At 56.3% G+C, this 24,409-nt stretch overlaps 1 protein-coding gene across 5 annotated transcripts; it reads left to right on the top strand.

The window, feature by feature from the left end:
• Positions 1-2,404: 2,404 nt before the first annotated feature.
• ASIC1 (acid sensing ion channel subunit 1) lies at positions 2,405-23,697 on the top strand (the record flags this gene model as incomplete). 5 transcript variants are annotated; one of them, XM_082666930.1, is made up of 11 exons in its annotated part: positions 2,405-2,766; positions 3,347-3,542; positions 20,059-20,209; positions 20,845-20,972; positions 21,265-21,418; positions 21,796-21,852; positions 22,319-22,472; positions 22,875-22,966; positions 23,164-23,243; positions 23,332-23,436; positions 23,593-23,697. In XM_082666930.1, 11 exons carry the CDS (start codon positions 2,405-2,407, stop codon positions 23,695-23,697), a joined length of 1,584 nt encoding a protein of 527 aa, XP_082523056.1. The 5 variants fall into 5 exon arrangements, with proteins under 5 accessions (XP_082523056.1, XP_082523057.1, XP_082523054.1 ...); XM_082666931.1 differs by having other exon boundaries at positions 21,268-21,418; XM_082666928.1 differs by lacking the exons at positions 2,405-2,766; positions 3,347-3,542 and adding an exon at positions 16,936-17,592.
• Between the last annotated feature and the right edge of the window lie 712 nt (positions 23,698-24,409).

Raw genomic sequence — 24,409 nt, forward strand, 5'->3', positions numbered from 1 at the left:
TACAGGTTCTCATTCTAACTTAAAACCCTGGGAACACACCTCTCACCTTCCTCTCCCTGAGCTGCACCAGCCCGCAAGTGGAGTGAAGGAGTGGTTAGAGATAGAATTCTGGTCCCGCTGCCCCCCCCCCCCATCATCTGACACCATCAGACCTCGACGGTCTTCGTGCCAAGAGCCCCTAATGAGCATCAGCAAATTAACAACTTCCCTTTGATTGCTCCTTCTCTGTTAATTGGATAGGGAGGGCCCCCCAAGACCTCTTAGAGAGGGAGGAGGAGGAGAGAGGTGCGAGCTAGAGGAGAAGCACCCCTACCCCCAGGCCTGGTCTCAGTGCCTCAGAATTCAGCTCCATCCCTGAGTACAGCTCCCCCTTCCATCCCTTCCTCATCCTGTCCACCTCCCCCCAACCCTACGCCCTCCCCCTGCCCCGCGTTCCCTTCCCTTTCCCTGTTTCTCGACTTCAGTCCAATTTCCCTTCACCTCTGGCTGTTTCTCCCTCCTTCTCTCTGCTCCTTCTTTAGAGGTTTGGCAGTGAGGAGCTGCCAACCCGCCCTCCCCAAGGCAAGGCCAAGGCTACAAGGATGGGGTTTGGGTGGCCGAGGCTGCGTGTTTGTTTATATATGTACATGTGTGTACAGTGTCACATGTAGGTGGGGAGCAGGGATAAGCGCAGGTGAATACTTGTAAGCTCTCGAGCTCCTGCCCTGTGGGCCAGGCTTCTGGGGTGTGTGGGTGTCTGTGGGAGGTGCGTGGGGCTGTGAGTGACGTGGTGTGACTCTGGTCTGTATATGTGTGTGTGTCTCCACACGGGCAAGTGCTTGAATCAGTCAAGTGTGACTCGGAGCTTGCCTCTGTGTGTGTGTGTATGTGTGTGTGTGTGCGCGCGCGCGCGCGCGCGTGCCACCAGAGGAAGCAGCAGCAAGAGGCAGGAGCATCGATCCGAAGGAGACAGCGCAGGGAGGGGGACGCTGGGGGCAGACACCTTCCCCCCCGCGCGCGCGCGCGCACACAGACACACCACACACAGTCACACACAAGCCATAGGGCCTCGCAGGCAGGGGGACGGCTCCGGGACCGAGGGAGGCAGCGCCGCCAAGAGCGGCCGGGAGGAGGGGGCGAGACAGCGGGGGGAGCCCTCGATCCCGTTCCCCGGTCCGGGGGCCCCGCGCGCACACCGGCCCAGAGACAGCCTCGCAGACACTCGTAGGCGCGCACGCGCACCCTCTCCCCTCCCCCTCTGCCTCCCCTCCCGCCGCCTCCCGGCCGGACGATGGATCCCTGCAGATCCCGGGGCTGAGAGCACCGCACACCGCGCACCACGCCAAGCCCGGGCGGACCAAGCCGAGGCGAGCGAGGGAGCGCGCGCGGCGGGCGTACGGAGCCGAGCCGAGCCGGGCCGGGCGGGCCGCTCCCTGCAGGGCTCTGCGCGGCGTGCCGCGGCGGCCGCCGGCTCCCGCTCCGGGCCATGAGCCCCTCCGAGGCTAGCCGCTGAGCCCGCGTCCGGCCCCGCGCCCCAGGACCCGCCGCCGGTTGCCGGGTTCCCGAATCCCCCTCAGGTGGGTCTCCGATTCCCCCTCCTTTGGCTGCGGGACTCCCCAGCGCCCCGAAGCCGGGACTTTCCTCCCCTCTAGCTTTCCCCAGCTTCTGGGGCGGCTCAGTGGCTGGGGAGGGGGGCGGGGGCCGAGCAGGGGATCTGGCTGCGTCGAGAAGCTAGAACGGGGTGGGGGAGCGTCCGGGGCGGAGACAGCTCGCTGTCAGAGGGAACCGCGCCCCCATCTCTGTGCAGCCACCTCGGGTTGCCCTCTGCCCCCCCCCCCACCCCAAACATGCACACATACAGCCTGCGCCGTTCAGAGAACCGGAGACACCCGCAGGTGAGGACTCGGGTGGGCCCCTCCCCACCTCCCTGGGCCCCTCCCCACCTGCCTGGGGGGTTTCTGGCCCAGGTCTAGCTCATGGGGGCGAAAGCCCAGTCCTGGGGACACCCTTGACCGGGAACTCTTGACCCCGGGTTCAGCCCATTTGGGGGAGTTTTCCTGTCCAGCATGGGTGGACATTCCCGTCCCAGAGGGACCCCACATCTGGAGGAAACTCCTGTGCCTGCCTGGGGGAGCACTGGGACTTCCCTCTCACCCTCGGGTGACTGCATCTGGGGTCTCCCCTGGCCTGGGAGTCTTCCCTGGGAGAGCATTCTCTTGGCCTAGGCTGACTCGCAAACCCCTGCATTTGGAGGAACCCTCTTCTGAGAGTGTGTCCCCCAGCCAGCCACCTCTGGGCTTGCACACCAGAGACAGTGACCTCTGGAGATGGGGATGGACACATCTGGAGGGATGCTGTGTGTACTCTCATCCCAGGACCATGACAGACTCCCCCACCCCCTTCCCCCAGGATCCCCTCGGCCAGGATGGAACTGAAGGCTGAGGAGGAGGAGGTGGGTGGCGTCCAGCCGGTGAGCATCCAGGCCTTCGCCAGCAGCTCCACGTTGCACGGCCTGGCCCACATCTTCTCCTACGAGCGGCTGTCTCTGAAGCGGGCGCTCTGGGCCCTCTGCTTCCTGGGCTCACTGGCTGTGCTGCTGTGTGTGTGCACCGAGCGTGTGCAGTACTACTTCCACTACCACCACGTCACCAAGCTCGACGAGGTGGCTGCCTCCCAGCTCACCTTCCCTGCTGTCACGCTGTGCAACCTCAACGAGTTCCGCTTTAGCCAAGTCTCCAAGAATGACCTGTACCACGCTGGGGAGCTGCTGGCTCTGCTCAACAACAGGTGGGAGGTTCCTACCCATCCCGGCTGCCAGACCCTCTGTCAGGGTGCTTCCTCTCTAAGCCACCATACAGCCCATACCACCCTGCCCTCCAGCCCCCCAAACCTGCCACTCACAGCAAAGAGATCGGGGTACTGCCAAGCACTCAATTAAGGGCACCCAATCTCTGACCCCAGCTGTGAGACATGGCCACACTCCCTGGAGTGATCTCTGCCCACCCTCCCACCACTATGTCTCGATATTCTCCTCCCTTGGGGGATCCGGGCACACCATCTTTAAAGGGTAGAAACTATGGTATAAAAGCCATAGTTCCTGCCCTGATCTCTCTGCCCACCCATGCTTACCCACGTGCTCAGATGCCCAGCCCCTGGGCAGCCACTGCCATCCTCTGCCTTCTCAGACCCCACGGGGCAGATTCTCTAGACACCACCCAGCTCTCCTTTCATGCCTCTGTCCAGGGCTGGATGCTGCCCTCCCCGCAAGTTTGGGCATGGGACACCGGAGGCCAAATGGAGGCAGGAACTGAAGGTCCTGCCGATCCATGCACTGCTCACACCCCCACCACACCCCACCCTGCTCCAGGTATGAGATACCAGACACACAGATGGCAGATGAAAAGCAGCTGGAGATACTGCAGGACAAGGCCAACTTCCGCAGCTTCAAGCCCAAGCCCTTCAACATGCGCGAGTTCTACGACCGCGCGGGGCACGACATTCGAGACATGCTGCTCTCCTGCCACTTCCGGGGGGAGGTCTGCAGCGCTGAGGACTTCAAGGTGGTGAGTGAGCCCCCTGGCTGGTGTGGGGCGTGAGTCAGCCAGCCCCCAGAGGAGGAGGAGACTAGGAGCGGGCGGACCTCTGGGGAGGAAGTTGTGTGTCCCTAGGGTTCGCTTCTGGCAGGGGTGTACTTTGTTCAGCTCAGGGACGCATTTGCTCTTTGTGAGGTCCTCGGCTTCAGCCTTGTGTCCATGATGGCAGGAAAGAGAGCCTAGCGCGCGCGCGCACACACACACACACACACACACACACACACACACACACACACAGCCTGGCAGGGCCCCTGACCCCATCAAGCTTACCTTCTGGGCCACAGGTGTCAGAGCTGGGGGTGGTGATGGGTAAGCTGCAGCCTTGTTACTCAAAATGAGGTCCAAGGACCATCATCTGGGACCTTGAAAGAAATGTAGGACTTTGCCTCCCCACTTCTCAAACCTACTGAATTAGAACCTGCAGTTTAACAAAATCCTCAAGTAGTCTGAATTAAAGTCTGAGAAGCACCATGAAACATGGGAAGTAAGGGAAGTTTTCTCTTAAACGACTGGACAGGTAATTCTCTCTGTGCCACCCGTCCCCTACCCCAGCCATTTTACACACACACACACACACACACACACACACTGTCTGATTGGGTTCCCCCCTTGCCAACCCACAGAGTCAGGGTCTGAGGAAGAAGAGATGACTTGGGGTACACAGTCATGGCTGAACTGGAGACTGCGTCTTAAAATGGAGATGCCCCACAGATACTCATGCCCTCCACACACAGATGGGGCTGCCTCAAAGCCAGCACCCCAGGGAGGGTTAGGGGAACTGACTGGCATCTCATGTGCCAGGTGATCATGGGCAAGTCATACAGGTTCTTGGTGGGTTAGAAACAGGCAGGGACTGTGGAAAGGGGCCAGAGGACCTGCAGCCATGTATGCAAAAGTATACCAGATGTGAGGGTGATGCTTGGAACTCTTCCAAATGCTTTCTAGACTGTCCTTCAATCCCCTGGATGAATAGTCATATTATCTCTATTTAACAAGCTGAGACACAGAGGTAGAATGAGTTGCCCGAGCTCGCAGAGCTGGTTAGTGACAGACGCAGGATTAGAACTCATGTCTCATTCAGTCCGAACACAGTGTGCCCTTTGCGTTAATACTGCTGACCCTGGGGTCATCATGTCCACTTCCAGTTCTGGCAATAGCTCTCGAAAACCCAGGCTCCCCTAGGACTCTTTTTCTGTCCATACCTGCCCCCAGTTCTCCACTCTCAGATCCTCCCCTTTTCTCCCACACTTGCTTGCTGCCTCCCTAGCATTATGGGAGCATGAACTGCATTTGTCTGTGTAGAAAGGCTGGAACCACAGTTATGCTTGTTTTTTTCCTGCCGAAGTTACACACGACTTCCCAATCTCTTTAAGCCTTTATCTGAGACCAGTTTCATGGGCCTCTGTCAATACTGCTGGACAAGGTTTACATGGCCACGGTCCTTGCTAAGCGAAGCTCATAGGGAGCTTAGCGTGATGCAAGAACCATTTCCTTCCCACTTTTCCTTCCTCAAAAGAGGAGAAGGCTGGATTCCCCAGGGCCCAAGACCAAAGTGCTCCCAGGCTCACCAACTATATTCCCAAGGGTAGTAGAACTGTAGTTGACGGTGGAGGTGAAAGCCAGAGCCCTCCTCCTCTGCAGTATACCCCACACGCAAGCAGAAGGAACCATCAAGAAAGATAGAGAAAACCCATTAGATTGAATGGTTTGTAGTGTTTGGATGAGGAAGGGAATTGCTTGGCTCGACCTGGGAAGGGGCTAAGGAACAAGGTGGAGTTCATAGAAAGTATACAGTTGAGGCTCCATCTGTCCCTCACATCCAGAAAGATTCCAAGTGGTGATGCTAAGATATGTTTGGTTCATGGAAATGGAGACCCTGAAATGTGATTGGTCCATGTTGTCTGAGGGGACAACCCTACACAGTCAGACGGAGATATGATTGGTTCACAAAGTTCTGGAGCAGTGTGAGTTCTTTCTCTTGCTGGGGGAGAAATACATGGCTAGGATCCCACAGGCCCAACACTGGCGCTTCTTGGTTCTGGGTTGTCAGGGACCAGGTTTTTGCTGTCTCTGAGCCCATGTCAAAGGCCTGACCCTGAATGTAGCTGGACCCAAACCTCTCAGACCTTCCTTCTGCCCTCTCAGGTTGACCTCAACAGCCCCTTTCTACTCTGCCCATAAGAGATGTCCCTACACAGATGGGAGTCTCATTGTGAGTCGATGTCTGACATCTCCCTGGTGGAGAAGAAGAGCGCTGGCACTCTCCTCCAGCTCCCTGGTCCTAAGGGGCACAGATACCCCTTCCCTGACGCTTCACCTTCTCCCTCCTCTCCCTGGTCCCATAGTTAACATCTGCCTCTCCATCCTTGCTGGTCTCTGCTAGGACACGAGGCGTGTGTCTAGCCCCTGGACGGATGAGGCACTGACAGAAAACATCTCTCTCTCAGGTCAGAGCTTAGGGGAGACCATCTTGGCATCTTCTGCTGCCTTGAGAGCAGAGGTTCTTAACTGGGGGTCCGAGTCCAGGTCAGCGTGTTTGCAGAATAGAGTGTGCACAGGCACACGTGGACTCTTTTGTGGGTTCCAAGTGCGACCATCATCCAACAATAGGAATCTTGCTCCTGGAGGACAGTGCAGGGGGCATAGGAAGGGCATCCTCTGGTCCCTTAGACACCTCAGCTCCCATGGTGGGGGTCAGCAGCGACACACATTCCCCGCAGATGTGCTTCTGAATCCAGCTGAACCTCAGGGGATGAACATGGTCCAAGAGGTGTTTGGCCAGGTCCATCCCCCAGCTGTGGCTGGGTCAGCTTGGGAGAGTGGGGGGAACCTGGGCTGGATCTGGGAGAAACTGGCTTGAAAACCCTTTGGGACTGAAGAGGCAGAGGGCAATGGGAAGGGTGTCCCCCCAGCAGCCCAGTTGGGTGGGCCTCAGTAGCTCTCTCCTGAGCTACCAAAAGAGCTACCAAAGGCCCACCCACAGGCCCCCTCTTCCCTCCTCTTTCCCTTCTCGGTGGGGTGCTTGGTTGCCAGGGCAACAGGGTCTGAGGATCCACTCTCCCACCCCGCTTTGAGGCCAGCCAGGCCAAGGCAGGATAGGGGTTCCATGGAGGGGGCCCAGGGGTGCAGCTGTCTGCCGAAGCCTGGGTAGGGGTGGGGTGTCAGGGGGGTGAGCACAGTCGCAGCTGGTGCCAGCCTCCAGCTGCACCTTATCTGTCCCTGGCAGTGGGAGCTCCGATGTGGCTTGAATTCTGAACAGCACCAAGGGGAGGGGGCTGGCAGATGGTGGCCTAGTCTGCCCTGTGCCACCCCCTCTTCCAGCTGAGTCCCAGAGCCTTTGCCTGGGGGAGAGAAGTGGGAATTCATTTCTGAACCCTGGAAGGGATGGAAGGGGAGGGCAGAGAATGGAAATCCTGGGGGTGGGTATGCAGTGGGGATAGGATTCTCTCAGGAGAGGGTGGAATTGGGGGACAAGGGATAGGAGGACAAAAGTCCAGGGGACCCTGGAGTGGGGGCAATCTCCCAGAGGAGAGGTGGGCAAAGAAATCCCCCCAATGTTCTGGAGGTGGACAGGAATCTTCTGGAGCACCTGGAGGAGGTGAGAGATGCTGATAGCAAAGAAGGGTGATCCTGAGACCCAGAAGTTGGAGGGAGAGGTCATCTTAAACAAGAAGAGCCAGGGATGGCAGGTCCCAGGGAGAGCCAGGACTAGCAGTGGGAGCTTCCTTATCACACCACCCCACAGCAGCTCAGACCTGGGGACGGCCCGACCTCACTACCTGCGTCTGTTCCCTCCAGCTAGGCAGGGAGTGGAGGAGCTGCTGAAGGGAAGGGCTGCCCACACTGCTACACACAGAGAAGAAAGGAGGGTTTGGGGCTACACCACCCAGAAGCCCGGCGGTCTTTGTATGGGGTTGTCGTGGGGTGTGGACGGGGGAGCATGCAGGGGGTGCAGAGGGATAGGAGAGGCTGGAGTGGAGAGGTTAGCGTGGGAAGAGGGGCACCCTGCCCTAGCCGCTCTTGGATACCTCCTCCAGCCTTACCCTTCCCTTCTCTCCCTCCCTCCCTCCCTCCCTCAGAAGTGCCTGAGGTTGGAAGGAGACTGGAGTAGAGCCAGTTTTGGGGTCTCTCTCTCTCTCTCTCTCTCACACACACACACACACACACACACACACACACACACACACACACACACACACACACACACACACACACACACACACACACACACACACACACACACACCCCTCCCTCAGGTGACTCAGTTTCCTCTCTCACCTCCTCCCTCTCCTCCCCCATCCCTTGCCGTTTCTGACTCTGCCCCTGTCCTAGACTGCTGTCAGCTAAGAGGCTACTCTCAGTTAATTGACCTCCGGCTGTTGGCTAAAGTAATAGGGAATTGATGTAAGTAAGCGGCTCTGGGGGCGGAGCCGGAAGTGGAGGGGTGGGAAGAGTAGTGCTTCGAAGCCTCGGGCTTTCTCCGGTCCCAGCCAGCGGAGAGCTCCGTGGTAGGGCCGCCACTGCACGTGGTGTGCATCCAGGAAGCAGAGGGCGCGCCTGCACAGAGGTCAGAACGTTTCTGCTGTGGGTGGAGCCGGATTGGGAGCATGCTTCAACTTTGTGGAAGGCAGTTTCAATTCCTGGGGGATGGTGAGGGAGACTGAATAGTAGGCACGAGGGGCTGGGGGTGGGAGTGCCGAGCTCCACTTGATTCCTTCTTCCCGTCACCGACAGAGGCCCGTGGAAGTGCCAAGCCTCGTGCTGGGCACCAGGGGGCGGCGGTGAACAGGCGGAGCCTGTCCCTGCCCTCAGGAGCCTCAAGCCACGTGCAGTACTCCCGGGAGGCTCAGAGTGCAGAGGGTGGTACTAAGGGAAGCCGAAGGGCTTCGGAGCAGAGAATCACGTGCCAGGGATGAGAGGACCCTCCACATCTAGGTGGGGTCCTTCCAGTCTCCCCAGCCCAGCTCAGCTATTCAGAAACGCCAGTTCTGGGAATTCCCTGGCGGTCCAGTGGTTAGGACCCCACGCTCTCACTGCCGAGGACCCGGGTTCAATCCCTGGTTGGGGAACTAAGATCCCACAAGCCGTGCGGCGCAGCCTAAAAGAAAGAAAGAGAGAAACTTCAGTTCTACAGAATGTGTGGTGTCTCCCCCAGCCCAGCCTCTCCCAGCTGATGACCAGTCTAGTTCTCTTCAGCAAGGGTCATGGTCTTTGGTCAGGTTCCCGAGGCACAAGCCTTCCCTTACTGTATGTCTGTACCCAGTATGTCTGTACCCTCTGGCTGAGAACCTTCTGGTCAGAACTCTGGCGTGGGGATTCTGGGAGGCAAAGCAGGGAAGGAGACAGCTCGAAGGAGAATGGAGCCTGGTTTGGGTGGAGGATGCGTCTGGGACTCCTGGGTTCTATTTTGGGCATAGTTTCCTCTGGCTCCATTTCTCAGCTTCTAGGCTCAATTTCCTGTGAGCAAAGGGGGCTGTAAATAGATTTGTAAATTATTCTTTGCCGAGGGGCAGCCTGTCCTTCAGCCTCTGGGCCACTCTGGCTAAGCCCCCCCGCTGGCCCATGTGTAGAATGGGTGTGCAGTACCGTTTCCTGGACACATGCATCAGACATCTTCCTCGTGGAAAATTTTAAAGCAAACATGAAACTGAGGTGTAGTCACCTTGAGGGAAAGTTCCCTTAAGAAGCTCTAAGGACAGAGACTCTCACTCCAGGCTCTCTAAGGCCACTCCTGAGGGAGAGGGAGGGCAAGTTGTGATTTTTCTGAGCTCCTATGAATTCTTGGAAAGAAAACCCTTTCCCACGCCTCTCTGCACCCCCTTGACGTGGCTGACAGTCCTGGAGGCCTGGGAGGTTGGGCTGTGTAGCTGAGTATCGAGTGTCTCTGATCGGTGTGTCGGCTCTTCGTGTCTGGCTGGGAACATCCCTCGGGGAGAGACTGCTGCAGTGGCCTTGACCATGGAGAGCAGCCAGCTCAGGCTTCCTCACCACACACTGCACGTGTGCCCCAGGTGTGCAAGCACACATGTGCACCTCCCTGTGCATGTCTGAGAGTGGGAGAATGCAGACGTGGACCAGGGTGTGACGTGGACACAGGGATGGATGTGCACAGGGGCACACACAGCTCTCTTCATGTGTCTGCAGGAGAGAGCTCGTGTGCCCACGAACCTCTGGTCCCACGCAGAGCACATACCCCCCAAATTAAGCTTCTCTTTCTGTCACGCTTTGCAGTTTACAAATTCCCTTTACTTCAGCTCCTGTGATCCTCATAATTCTGGGAGGCAGGAAGATGTTAATATCTTCATTTGAAAGATGAGGAAACTGAGGCTCAGAGGTGTTACATGACTTGCCTGAGGCCACACAGCCAGTAAATGACAGAGTGGGTGCCTTGACCTCAGATCTTCTAAGCCCGGGTTCTTCGTGTGTGTGACCATAGGAGCAGGGATGTGTGGTGGAGGAGGGTGCCCGGCTCCCCAGCTGCCCATGCTCTGTAAAGAGGTGGTGTGATGAGGCAGGAAGGGAAAAAAAAGGATGCGAAAGAGAAGAACCCCAGCCTCAGTTTGAGCACACCATCTTGTAACTTCTCTGCCTCTTCATTGCACCATTTAGCCAAGTCCCAACCTTAGATGGACCCACCACTGGCTTCCTCAGCCGCTCTCTACCAGAGGAAGTCACATGGTTGGAATCACATTGTGTTCATGATCAACATGCCAGTGCTGCCCTGGCAACCCCACTGTGTTTTCCCGTCAACTCGCTCTCCCCAGTGATTACTGTAAATTTTTCTACGCCTCTCAAACCACCACCCTTCCTAGCCCCCTTCTCACCCTCAGCAGATGACCTCACCTCCCACTTTACAGAGAAGATAGAAGTCTCAGACAAGATCTCCCCGCTCCTCTGGGTATCTGCCCCCAGAGGGGAACGTCCATCTTCTCTAGGCTGAAATCTCAACCTGTTCTTACCATCTGATCTCGTTCTATCTTTATGGGAATTTTATCTTAAAGATTCTGCCTCTCCCTCCTCCGTAGTCGGTCTCTCCCTCTCCAGTGGAACCTTCCGATTGACACTGAAACATGCTTAAGATTCTCCCATCTTAAAATGTATAGGTATAGAGACTTCCCTGGTGGCACAGCAGTTAAGAACCCACCTGCCCTGCCGGCCTGGACTGACTGCGCGGAGGCACTTGGCCATGTGGAAATGCCTGATTTTGTTCCCTGCACACAGAGGAGACACAGATACTGAAATCTTACTGGGTAAATTCCCAGGTACTGTGAAGTTCATAGATAAGAATCAGCCCAAGTCAGCTTTAAGGGATTTACCGTGACATTGAGAAGAAAAGACTGGGCTTCTAAAAAAAAAAAAAAAAAAAAAGAACCCGCCTGCCAATGCAGGGGACATGGGTTCGAGCCCTGCTTCAGGAAGATCCCACATGCCACAGAGCAACTAAGCCCACGCGCCACAACTACTGAGCCTGTGCTCTAGAGCCCGCGAGCCACAAATACTGAAGCCCACGCGCCTAGAGCCCGTGCTCTGCGACAAGAGAAGCCACTGCAATGAGCAGCCCGCGCACCACAGTGAAGAGTAGCCCGCGCTCGCCGCAACTAGAGAAAGCCCGCGCGCAGCAATGAAGACCCAACGCAGCCAAAGATAAATAAATAAATTTTTAAAAAATGTATAGCTATAATGACAGCTAATATTTATTGAGCACTTACTATGTACCAGGCTTTAGGTTAAGATAAAACCCAATAAACAAACGTCTCTCAACTCCACAGCCCCCTCCAGCTCCCACAGTATCTGTTTCTTTTCCCAGACAAAATTCTTAAAATTGATGTATAGATTCCGCTGTCTCCATTTTTTTCTCATCTCCATCTCACTCTCTAATCCACTCGGGCGGCCTTCCTCCCCCGGCCTCAGCACTCCACCAAAATTGTTCTCGCTAAGGCCTCTAGTGACCTCCATATTTCCAAAACCCACAACCATTTTTTATCCTTGATGTCTCAAAATCATTCAAAATGTTTGACCACCACCTCTGTTCTGCACTATTCTCTTTCCTAACGACGGTACTCTCCCGATTTTCCTCCTTTGTCTAGCCACTCCTGCCTCTGTGCCAGTTCATGCTCTTCCACTTGGCCGTTAAATGTTCGCACTGCTCAAGTCTCAATCCCAAGCTTTCCTCTTCTCTTAAATTGTGCGGTTGTGATTTAATGGGACAGCTTGATGCATGTTTCATTAGCATATTTTTCCATTGGTGTATCTTACACTGTAATGTTTTACATATTACATCGGTATGTATTTACACTGGTATAAAATTGTAAAACATTTCTAGTGTCCTGGAAAGTTCCTTCAGGCCCTTTTCTAGTCAACAGTACCCCACAGGAATTAACCACGTTCAGGCTTCTGTCAGTAGAGATAAGTTTCACCGGTTCTTGAACTTCCTAGATGATATGTATCCTCTGTGCAGTGTATACATGTCTGTGTCTGTCTTTTTTTTGCCCATGACTATGTCTGTGAGATTCAGTCTCGTTTTATATAGCAGTAGTTAGTGCTTTTTCAATGCTGTGTAGTATTGCCTTATGTAAATAGAGCACAATTTGTTTATCCATTCTACTCTTGCTAGACATTTGGGTTGTGACTAGTTTGGGGCTATTACAAATAAATCTACTATGAACATCCCTGTTCATGTCTTTGGGTTGCCATGTGCACTCATGTCTCTTGGGTATGTAACTAGGAGCTGTGGTTAAGTCACAGGTTAGGATTCTGTTTAGCTTGGGTGGATACTGCCATATCAGGCCATTTTTCTTTCTATCTCTTCTAAAAAAACTTTATATTCTATTCCTGAGCAGTCTCATCTTCACTCGTGATTTCAATTACCATCTACACACCGACGACTGCCAAATGTCTGTCTCAGCCCGGCTCTCTCCTCTTAGCATCAGTTCAGTGGCGAATTTCCCACTTAACATCTCCACTTGGATCTCCCCAAGGCTCTAAGAAACCAGCATGTGCCAAACCAAATTCATCTTAGCTCCCAAACTAGTCCTGTACTTGTGTTCCTGATCTAGTGAGCCATTCACCCACTTATGCAAACTAGAAACCATCCCTGACACTCCATCTCCCTCGCCTCCCTTACCAGGTCTGCCGGTGTTGACTCCCAGACATCTCTACTCCATCCCCCTGTTCCAGGCCACCCCAGTGCTCCATGTCTCACCTAGACTGCTGCAGTGGCTTCCTAACAGGACTTCTAGAATCCCTCGGGCTCCTCCAGAGTGGTCTCTTCAAAACACTGCTCTGATCACTTGAAATCCTTCCATGGGGAATGGGACCAGAATCCTTACCCAGCCTTCAAGGCCCTAAGGGCCTGCTCTCCGTCTATATCCTCTTCTTCTCAGCTCTCTCCTCTCAGAGCCTTTGCACTGACTCTGTTCTCTGGAATACCGCCCATCCCCCAACACATACACACACAGACCTTTACCTAATCACTCCTCCTTATTCTTTAGATTGCAATTCAAATATCACTTTCTCAGAGAAGCCTTCCTCAGTTTCCAGTCTGGTTCAGATCCCCCTGTCATTCACCTCCATGGAACCGTATTATTTTTTTCATAGCACTTATCATAGTTTGCAATTAAATATTTATTTTTGTGATTTTAAAAAACTCTCCGTTAGATAATAAGCTCCGCAAGGACCCAGTCCCTTATCTGTTCTCCACGTGTCCTCAGCACATGGACACTCAGGAAATATTTGATGGGTAAGTGAAAGAACGGAGAAGAAGGAAGGGATTGATTTAGAGAGGGATGACCTACTTCCAGTCTCAAGCCTACTACTTGCTCTCCGCGAGACTTGAACAGGTCATTGTGCCTCGGTTTCCTCATTTGTCAAATGGGGTGAAATTACTCAAACCTGCTTATTTTGCTGGGTTGTATACAAATCCCCTGAGGCATCAGTTGAAAAGCAGGAGACATTCCACAGATGTGAGGGGTGACCTGAGTTCAGAAAGAGACGTGGAGAAAGTCAGAAGGCACTGGGTGGCCACACACAGCTTAAGAGACGTACTGGGGAGGGAGTGATGTGGGGAGGGGTCGCATCTTTGGATACAGGGTTGTTCTGCGAGCGTGTCTGCTTGGGTACTTCTCCTCTGTGTACGCTCCGGGGTCTGTGTGTGCTACTTGATCCTTTCCTCACCTCCCCATTACTGTGCAAAATGTGGATTTGTCTACTCGATCGAGATGAGGAGGAGAGAATGTTAGAGGATGGAGGAGGGAGGAAGTGCAGTTGGGGTGTGTGTGTGTGTCTTCGTTGCCCACAAGAGGGCTGTGTGTCTGTGTGTAGTGCTGTGTAGGTGTGCAGTGTAGGTCTTTGTGTCCGTGTGGGGAAGAAGTGTCCAGCCACACCAGATTTGCTGTCCTCTTAAGCTGCTCCGTGTGTGCACACCCTACTCTCTGCTGAAGCACCCGGAGCTTCCCAGCCTTAGTTTCTTCCCTCTGGAAGTCCAATCTACTTCCTCTTCCAGAAAGGCTGCGGGAGGGGAACGATGCCCTCTAGTGGGTGTGGGGACGCATGCTGCAGCTTTCCCAGCCCAAGCCTCAACCTAGGCTGCCCCACCTCCAGCCCAAGTCTGGAACCCACCTCTGAAACGCATCCTGGGGATGCGCAAAGCCCTCCAAGAGCTGAGGTCCCGTAGGCAAGAAGAAAATGCACACGGGACAGGAAACAGAAGAAGAACCCACGGATTCATACAGGAGAAGCCTGAGGACAACAGCTGAAGGTGGGAGGTCTCTCATCTCTGCAGTGATTTATCTCTGGTTCCTGTTTCTCCACGTGGCCCCTGGGTCCTGCTCTTTCTTTCTTTCTTTTTAAATTTATTTATTTTTGCTGCGCGCGGGCTTTCTCTAGTTGCGGTGAGCAGGGGCTGCTCTTCGTTGAGGTGCACGGGCTTCTCATTGCAGTGGCTTCTCTTGTTGCGGAGCACGGGCTCTAGGTGCGCGGGCTTCAGTAGTTGTGGCTCATGGGCTTAATTGCTCCGTGGCATGTGGGATCGTCCCTGACCAGGGCTCGAACCTGTGTCCCCTGCATTGGCAGGCAGATTCTTAACCACTGCGCCACCAGGGAAGCCCCGGGTCCTGCTCTTTCATTCTCACAGTCCCTGTCCTTAAGGAGCTACTGATCACTACTCATGCTTGAAGGGAGTTGAGCAGAACTGGACCCTGCAGTCTGTTCCCTGAGTGGGCACTAATTATGCCCTGTGGAGTCAGGGAAGGCTTCTCGGAGGAGGTAACCTGTGAGTAGGGTCTTGAGAAATGCGTAGAAATTCTCCAGGTGGAGTCCAGGGAAGGCATGGAACTGTGGATGAGCCTCGTGTGTCTGTGGAATGGGAGAAGGACATGGTGACTGGATGCTGGACCCTGGACTAGGTGGGGTGGAGGGGTGAGGCTGGAGGGTGACTTGCCAAGGCCGTGTAGGTCCCGGGTGGCGGGGGTTGAATTTTACCAAGAGGCACTGGGGAGTGAGAGAAGGTCTTTATGCGGAAGGGTGGTCGGAATTACATAGCATGGACTGAAGGTGGGGAGAAACTGCAGGGAGGCAGGGAGTTAGGGAGACCAGCTGGGAGGCGGTTGTTTAGGTAAAGGAGTGGGAGACCAGTCTGAGGGCAATGGCATAAGGAGGGAGAGGGACCAGATCTCAAAGGCTGCTCTTCTTCCGGGGCCTCTGTGTCCCTGGCAGCAAAGCTGAGGCCAGAGGTCCCACATCAGCCAGTTCTGCTAGAACCTGGCACCCTGCCTGCCATCCCCAACACACTCCAGGCTCTCTGTATGCAAACGGAGGAGGGAAGAGATGTGGGAGCAGGGAGGGGGGAGGGAAAGGGGGGCAGGAGCCTGGGGCTGTGGGATGGTTAAGGAATGGAAAGGCCCAAGTAGACTTGTCTGACCCCCACTGGTCCTCCTCTGGCTCTGTGGAGGAAGGGTTAATAGTTTCCCCTCCCTCCCTCCCCTCCTCTCCTCCCCTCAGGTCACCTTCTAGGCCCTGGAGACTTGGCTGCTGGCTCAAGTTCCTCAACCAGTGGCCCTGAGTAATCAGAGTACACAGAGGGGCCAGGGGCCTGGGGGCAGGGACTGATCAACTGGGAGCGAGAGGGGCCTCAGAGACTGAGGGGCTGGGGGGTATCTGCGAGGCTGAGGGTTTGGGGGTACCTCAGGTTATTCCCAACACTCTCCACCTGACCCAGGACCCTGTACCGGTTCTGAGCTCAGTTTCTTCCACCCACCAGAAGAGAATTCCTCCGCCTGCTCTCCTGGACTGTTAGGGAATGGGCAAGATGGGAGGGGGAGCGGTGATCTACCAGGAAGCTTTTCAGCTGCAAGAGACAGGGTGCCTCCCCTCAGTGCCAGGAACTGGCCATAAGTGAGTCTGTGGTCAGTGAGAGGCCTCTGCTAATGGAACCTGGGCTGCCCCCCAAGCCACAGAAGGGAGTGCAGCTCAGCGTGGTGGTGGTGGGGGGTGCTGACTGAAGTAGAGTGGGGGGTGGGGGTCAGGGGAGGATCGATGGCCTCAGGGATGGCTGGAGGGAAACCGGAGGTCAAGGGAGAGAGTAGGGGTTCGGGGCAGCCAGGGGTTCAGGAAGTAACTGAAAGTAAGTTGTGTCAGCCCAGTGATCAGAAGGGAACTGAGGACCAGAGGAATATTTCGAGGGGAACTGCAGTGTAAGGGTGTATAGGGAGAAGTGGGGGGGCTCCATAAAATAATTGGGGAGATTCCAAGTCAGGGGGAATTAGAGAAGAATTAGAGGCTAATTAGAGGTGCCTAGAGAGTGTGGGGCTCAGATAACTCAGAAGAATGACTGGACCAGGTGGGAATGAGGGCAGAGGACTCAGAATTGGGGTGGGAAGGCAAGGGGCAGGTGGACTGGAGGGTGAGAGGGAGCCTGAGGGTGTGTGTCTTGGGGGATGGGCAGAGACCCTTGCTGGCCCACGTCGTGGCAGTGAGATCAGAGGACTCTGCTAGGTCCCATCTCCCCTGGAGCCCTCGGGCTTTTCAGGCGTTTCCACTCTGTCCTCGACCCTGTCTGTCCTGCTGGAGTTGGTGACGGGGAAAGGGGCTCCGGCCCGCTCCTCTCCATCTCCATCGGCCTCCCTTTCCCACAGCCATCAATTATTCATCGGCTCAGACAGCCGCCTCCCTGACAGGGCAGGCTGGTCCTCCTCTCCTCTCTAAGCCCCTCCCCACCTCAGCCACACTGCCACAGAGGCCCTGGCAAGGGAGGACGGCCATCCAGGCAGCACAGACCTGGCAAGAGGACTGCCGGACCCTGCCTAGGATCACGCCTCCTCCCCCGTTCTCCTGCCCACCTCCCGGTGCCAGGAAGCCCCTGGAGAAGATGCCCATCCAGATCTTCTGCTCTGTGTCCTTCTCCTCTGGAGAGGAGGCCCCAGGGCCCTTGGGAGATGTTTGGGGTCCCCACCAGCGGCAACAGCGGGACAACTCAGAATCAGAAGAGGAGGGAGAAGAGAAGGAAAAGGAGGCAGAGAGGAAGGGGGCCAGAGAGGGGGACTTACCGATGGACTTGGTGGCCTTTGCCAACAGCTGCACCCTTCATGGAGCCAGCCACATCTTTGTGGAAGGGGGTCCAGGGCCACGGCAGGCCCTGTGGGCAGCGGCCTTTATCCTGGCACTGGGTGCCTTCTTGTGCCAGGTCGGGGATCGAGTTGCCTATTACCTCAGCTACCCACATGTGACTCTGCTAGATGAAGTGGCCACGACGGAGCTGGCCTTCCCGGCGGTCACCCTCTGCAACACCAATGCCGTGCGGCTGTCCCAGCTCAGCTACCCCGACTTGCTCTACCTGGCCCCCATGCTGGGGCTGGATGAAAGCGATGACCCCGGGGTGCCCCTCGCCCCACCGGGGCCCGAGGCCTTCTCTGGGGAGCCCTTTAACCTGCACCGCTTCTACAATCGCTCCTGCCACCGGCTGGAGGACATGCTGCTCTATTGCTCCTACTGCGGGGGGCCCTGTGGCCCTCACAACTTCTCAGTGGTGAGTGGGTGCCCAACAGTGTCTGCCATGGCTCACCCTGACCGTCACCTCCTGGGGCTGGTAACCATCCTGCCTCCCCCCCACCTCACCTGGACCACCCACCCTCTGTGAGAGAGGCCTGGCCAGAGCTTGCCTGGGAGCCCCAGGGTCTGCAGCTGGGCTCTATTTCCAGGGCTGTGCCAGTACTGCCCTCGCTGTTAGACTCTTGAAACACATAGTTGGTAATTAGTTGCTGCCCTGAGGCCCCTGGTGTCTCCCTGAATATCCTCCAGCATGTCCAGCCCTTTCCCAGACCTCTCTGCGATCCAGCAGGGTCAGCACCTTAATCTTTCGCTGAGGTCAACCTTTGATCTGGTGGTGGGTGCCTATGCTTGGCCTTAACAATGTTGACTATCACCCCTGGACTGGAGCTGGGGCAGGCGCCCCCTGGTCTCTGGAGGTGCAAGAGAAGGGTGTGGAAGGGAGGCAGAGGGCTGGGGATATCCCCCCTCCACCCCAGCATGCCTGTTAGCAGCGTCCTCATGTGGTCTTCCTGTGCTCCTCCTAGTGTGTGTGTGTGTGTGTGTGTGTGTGTGTGTCGTGAGGGAGAATAACAGGCCTCCTCTAAATCCTCCCCACCCCCCTCCAGCTCTAAGTGGCCAGGGACCCTCTTCCCAGGCGAAGCCCTCACTAGGAGAGTCTAGGGCCTTCCCTGCTGAGGGACCAAGCAGCACCCCATCCTTTCCCCAGTTCAGCTTCCAGTTCCGTCTGGCCCAACAGGTCCCCTTCTGTCCCCTACAAGTGCCAGATGCCAGGCCTTCCCTTCCCATACACCAATCTCTCAGTCCCCCACCTTTTCCCTAGTGCAGGAGCAGGTGGGTGTCATCATATCAGTGCATCTTGGACTGACTACAGACAGACAGGAACATGGAGGTTTTGGCCACTGGGCCTCGGACAGGCCAGGAGGTAGAGGAACATGGACCAAGGAAGGGGTCAACCTGGCTTTCTCGGGATCTAAGGCTAGAGCAGGCACTTCTCAGGCAGCACCACCAGGTGGCAGCACAGCCCACCGACCAGCAGCACAGCCCTCCGAGCCAGCTCAAGGTTGCAGCTCCCAGCTGGCCTCAGCCACCAGGAGTCCCTCACATCCCTAGGAGGCGGGTAGGCAGGGATGCGTGTCCAGCCTGGACCCTGCGGCTGAAAGCCACAAAGCCTGGTAGTGGAGCTGGGGGATTAGGAGTTCTCTCTCTACCTCCTCTCTGGACTTCACCCACAAAATGGGGGATAGCACTGGTTTTCTTTTCCAGAGGGGGAAGGAGGAGGTTGTTCTAGGAAGGGGGAAGGGGGCAAAGACTCTATTGACTAGTAACCCCTACTGCCTCCCTGTTCAGTCTAGCCTGACACTCTGTCTCTCTCTTTCTTTGGGCTGTGTCTGTATTCACCTCATGACTTGCTTGGTGGACTCTGTCACCATCTCTCAGTAGTTGAAGCACACTCACCCCATTTGTGGGAACCTGGAGGCATTCTGGGAAGCTGTGGGGAAAGGGCCATAAAGAATAGGTTCACTTTTCTCTCCATGGCTGTGTACTCAGGGCTGCAATAAGGGCTGCTCTGTGGCATGGAGTCGGGGCCCTGTCCCCAGAGCTGAGATCCCTTCTGCAGCCCTCATAGTTCTGCGCCAGCATTGACGAACATGCCAGGTCCTGGATGTTCAGGTTCTGGTGATAAGGAAACAGTGATGGACATAAGGGACTAATGGCAGAGGAAACTATAAAGCATAACTTGGTCTTGGGGAGAGCAGGATTCCAGATGCCCGGGGTGAAATCCAGGAGAAGAGAAGAGAAGTCTCAGAAGGCCCTGGGCCTGAGGAGAGGGTCCCAAGGAGGGACCAGGCAGTGAGGGGCTCCAGATGATGGAGGTGTGTATGTTAGGGTCCCAGCGGGAAAAAGGTTAACACTTGGATAGTTTAGTCGGAAAGACTAACAGAGGGACTGTTTATAGAGTTGTGGGCAGAGTTAAGGAAACCAATGAGGGGGACTGAGGCACCTAGAAATAGTGGGACATTGTCATATTCAAGCTAAAGGAACACCAAGAGGCAACAGTGCTATGCAGGGAGCCCTCTTGGCAGAATTTGTGGTCACAGAGGGTCTAAGCCACCTTGAGAACACTTGCAGATAAATACCCTGGTCTCTCCCTCCTTCTGTCCTCTGATCCTTTACTGATACCTCCCATTGGTCAAACCCAACCCGAAGCCCATCCAGGTGGCAAAGGAGCACAGGCAGTGCACCCCACAGGGATCAGCCTTCCAGGGCACACAGCAGGGAAAAGGACAGAATGGGTGAGAAGGAGAACAAATGGAGAGTGGGCTGCTCAGGAGGGGTCATTCCTGAAGGGTTGAAACTCCACCAGGTGGAGGGTCTGGAGACAGTCCCTGGTGGGCAGAGGGTACTGGCAGGACTCTCAGGCTCTCTGCTCTGCTCCCACCAGGTCTTCACACGGTACGGAAAGTGCTACACGTTCAACTCTGGCCGAGATGGGCGTCCCAGGCTGAAGACCATGAAGGGTGGGACGGGCAATGGGCTGGAGATCATGCTGGACATTCAGCAGGACGAGTACCTGCCCGTGTGGGGGGAGACCGGTATGTTGCCTCTCTCAGGGGGGCCCCTCTCCCTGTGGCTCCGGGCCTCAGCCTCCGTTGGGGGGCTCCTGGGCTCTACTGTGGGCCTGAGGCAGGGCGTGGGCTCTCCTTGCGTCCTCCCAACATCTCGCCATCTCCACCTCCACTCTACCTGCCTGCCACACTCACATTACCCTGGCTCCCACTTCCTGGCTCAGTTACTCTCCAAGGTAACCAGCCATCCCTTTCCATTCGTGGCCACCACTCACTCTATAAATAACTCCGTCTCTTCTTGGGCTGCCTGCCGTCTGTCTGGTCTCAGGGGCCTTGGGACAGAGAGACGTGGGGGAGAAGGGAGAAAAGGAGGGGGAGAGATGGAGAGCCTCTGAGACAGTGAGAAATAATTTGAAACACCGAGATGCGTAACTGAAGCCAGGTAAGAAAAGAAGTATGTAGGATTCAGGGGTCAACAGGGTAGCACGGGGCTGGTGAACCCAGAAGGAGGCTGGGGATGGGCCAGGGGCCCTTGGACTAACTACCCTCCCCCAGTCTCAGTGTATGTTGTGGTTATTTCAGGAGAGGTAGGGTGCCCCCAGCTCTGAAGGAGGTTAGGGAGTAAGAAGCCCTCCCAACACACAGCGCTCCCATTCCCCTAGATGAGACGTCCTTCGAAGCGGGCATCAAAGTGCAGATCCACAGTCAGGATGAACCTCCCTTCATCGACCAGCTGGGCTTCGGTGTAGCCCCAGGGTTCCAGACCTTCGTGGCCTGTCAAGAGCAGCGGGTGAGAGGGCCACAGGAGGCCAGTCCCAGGGTGGGTGGTTGGAGGCTTATGATGGAGGTGGAGTGGTGGGCAACCAATAATGGGAGGGATGGGGGAGCTAGGGCCTGGGTAGCCATCTGACTAGTCAGAGCATGAATGATCTAACGGATGGGATGCTCCGTAAACTTGGAGACCCTCAGAGGCTGCACAGGGAGAGGGGGCAGGACTCCTGAGTTCTGCATCGTGTCAGACAAGTCCATCAAGGTGACTCGGGGAGAAGTCCCCACACCCCCCAGCTCCCCGGCTCTCCCAGCAGCTCATCTACCTGCCCCCGCCCTGGGGCACCTGCAAAGCTGTTACCATGGACTTGGATTTCTTCGACTCCTACAGCATTACCGCCTGCCGCATCGACTGTGAGACCCGCTACCTGGTGGAGAACTGTAACTGCCGCATGGTGCACATGCCAGGTCAGGCCCCAAAGTTCCCAACACGGTCCTGGGCCCCTCAGCCTGCACTGCCCCTCACCAGCACCCCGTGCATGTTAACCTCCTGCCAACATGCAGGCAAGACCAGCTGGCTTCTCTCCACCCCAGTTCCAGCCCCAGTCCATACCCATAGGGCTCTTGCCTCTCTGACCTCAATTCCTGCCCGGACCCATGGGGATGGGTCAGAAGGGTCCAGGGGGTATGGACTTTGGGGTAGGTCACTTCCAGGACAGACTGGGGGCTGACTATTCCTACCCTCCCACCCTCTCCCAGCTTCCAGCTTTTAGGCCTTCGGTACCACCAGCATCACAAGACCCCTTTAATCTCCATCCTGTACCACTGTCTCTTCTCCTCTCTAGGGGACGCCCCATACTGCACTCCAGAGCAGTACAAGGAGTGTGCAGATCCTGCCCTGGGTGAGCGCCCCTGTCCCAGGGAAGTCTGCGGGAGGGAAGGAGGAGCTGCCAGCCATATGCATAGGGGTTTCAGAGCAAGCTCCCAGAAGCTTCAAATCACTCCTGGATCAGGCTTCACCTGAACTCTCCTGTGTCTGACTTTAGCAAGGCCGGGAATAGCATCTCTAGAGGCCCCTGTGGAAAATGAACAGGGGTCATCTGGGAGGGGTGGCCTTCATCTGCTCCCATAAGCACCTCAGCTGGTTGACCCTGGAGGGCCCCGAGAGGATGAGATATAGGATTAAGGAATATCCATGGAGAGGCCAGGTGAGGACCAGCACAGCTGGGCACAGGGCCGAAGTGAAGGACGAGTCAGAAAAAGAGGAGGGGGCTCAGGCCTCTTTTGGGCAGGGCCAGGACGTGCGTGTCGGGAAGGTGCTGGCAGAAGGGCATCACTCAACTGGCACCTCTCACCTGGCTGGCACAGACTTCCTGGTGGAGAAGGACCAGGAGTACTGTGTGTGTGAAATGCCCTGCAACTTGACTCGCTATGGCAAGGAGCTGTCCATGGTCAAGATCCCCAGCAAAGCGTCAGCCAAGTACCTGGCCAAGAAGTTCAACAAGTCTGAGCAGTACATAGGGTAAGGGCTCTGACTGTGAAGGGTAACGGGCGGGCTCTGATGGGGGTTGGCAGACAGGAGGAAACTGAGATAACATGGGGGAGGCAACCAAAGAGTCTGAGGTGGGCATGGAGGGAAGATCAAGCCAGAACAAGCAGGAGAAGCACCCCTTCCTCTTTCCTCCTCTCTTCATCCTCATTGCTTGTAACTGGGATCACCTCGCAATTGCTGGTGCGTGGAGCGTCTTTTCAATTACACCATCGCGTTTAATCCTCACTCTAAAAGGCAGGTATCCACATCAGCATCTTGTTTTATAGATATTGGAGACTGAGATTCAGAGAGGATAACTTGCGAAGGTCACCCAGCTAGTGAGGGACGGAGATGCGACTTGATCCGAGGTCTCCTCTCCCAACCCCTTTGCAGGGAGAACATCCTGGTGCTGGACATTTTCTTTGAAGTCCTCAACTATGAGACCATTGAGCAGAAGAAGGCCTATGAGATCGCAGGACTCCTGGGTGAGCTGCTGATGGCATCTGTCCCCTTCCCATGCCATGGGCATGGTGTGACACCTTACCACCCGAAGCAGGCTGCTCACCTCCGTCCCACAAGGCCTCCTCCCCTGCCAGCCCCAGGGGCCTTCCCCTGCCCCAGTGAGCTCTGCCGCTCCCACTGTGTCCTGACCCCACTGACCTCCCTGTGGGCCCCCCTGCAGGTGACATTGGAGGCCAGATGGGTCTGTTCATCGGGGCCAGCATCCTCACTGTGCTGGAGCTCTTCGACTACGCCTACGAGGTAAGTGGGGGCGGGGCGCCTGCACGGGGCCACGGGAGGGGCGGGGTTCAAGCCCGCCCACCTGCCCACCTCCCCTCCTCCCTCCCAGGTGATAAAACACAAGCTGTGCAGACGAGGGAAGTGCCAGAAGGAGGCAAAACGGAGCAGCGCGGACAAGGGCGTGGCCCTCAGCCTGGATGACGTCAAAAGACACGTGAGGGAGCGAGAGAGGGGCGCCCTCCCGCCCCATCCCTTCCCCGACCACCCCAGGACCACCCCCTTGCCACCTTTTCTCCTTTGCCTCCCCCATGCCCCAGCGGCACCTGTGGCCCTTACGATGACCAGTGCCTGTCCTGTGCCGTTCCCCCAGAACCCGTGTGAGAGCCTCCGGGGCCATCCTGCCGGGATGACGTATGCTGCCAACATCCTACCTCACCATCCGGCCCGAGGCACTTTTGAGGACTTTACCTGCTGAGCTCCGCAGGCCGCTGTACCAAAGGCCTAGATGGGGAGGGCTAGGAGAGCAAGGGGGCCCCCAGCTGCCCCGCCCTGGGGACTCACTCCCCCCTCCAAGGCAGCCCCCCACTCCTGGGCGGTCCTTTCCTCTTGTCTGTGGTGAGGAAGGAGTCTTGACCTTAGAGTCCTCTCCCTGCCTCTAACCCATTGTTTTTTTTGTTGTTTTTTTAACAAAACTAATCTAAAACAGAAACTAAAAAGAGAGAATGGGGCGAGTGACCTCAGGCTGCCCCTCTCTGCTCCATGCTGCCTCCCACAGCTCCCAGCCTGAATTCTGTCTGTCTGGCTGTCTGTCATCTGAGTGTCCACCTACATTTTGCTGCCACCAGTCACCAAAGCCCCCTCCCAGTGGGGGGTGGAGGGGATCCTCGGGGTCTGGAATTTGGCCCCACACCAGAGAATGTACCTTGAAGGGGAGGGCTAGTAGGGGGGGCTTCCCCAGCCTTAAGAGACCCTCTCAGCCCAGTGACCGCCCCCAACCCCAAGTCTCCAGGCAGATCCCGAGTTGTGTCTGTTCCCTCCCCACCACCCCACACAGTGTGAAGTCTCTAGGGAGGTAGGGGTGGGGAATCCCCTGAAGAAGTGGCACTGGGGACAAGCTGTGGCCCTGGTGCTGTAGGCCACATCCTGATACCTACAAGTTCACCCCCACCCAGAGCTGCTGGAGAGAT

Source organism: Grampus griseus (assembly GCF_964374135.1).
Source record: "Grampus griseus genome assembly, chromosome: 11".
NCBI lineage: Eukaryota > Metazoa > Chordata > Mammalia > Artiodactyla > Delphinidae > Grampus > Grampus griseus.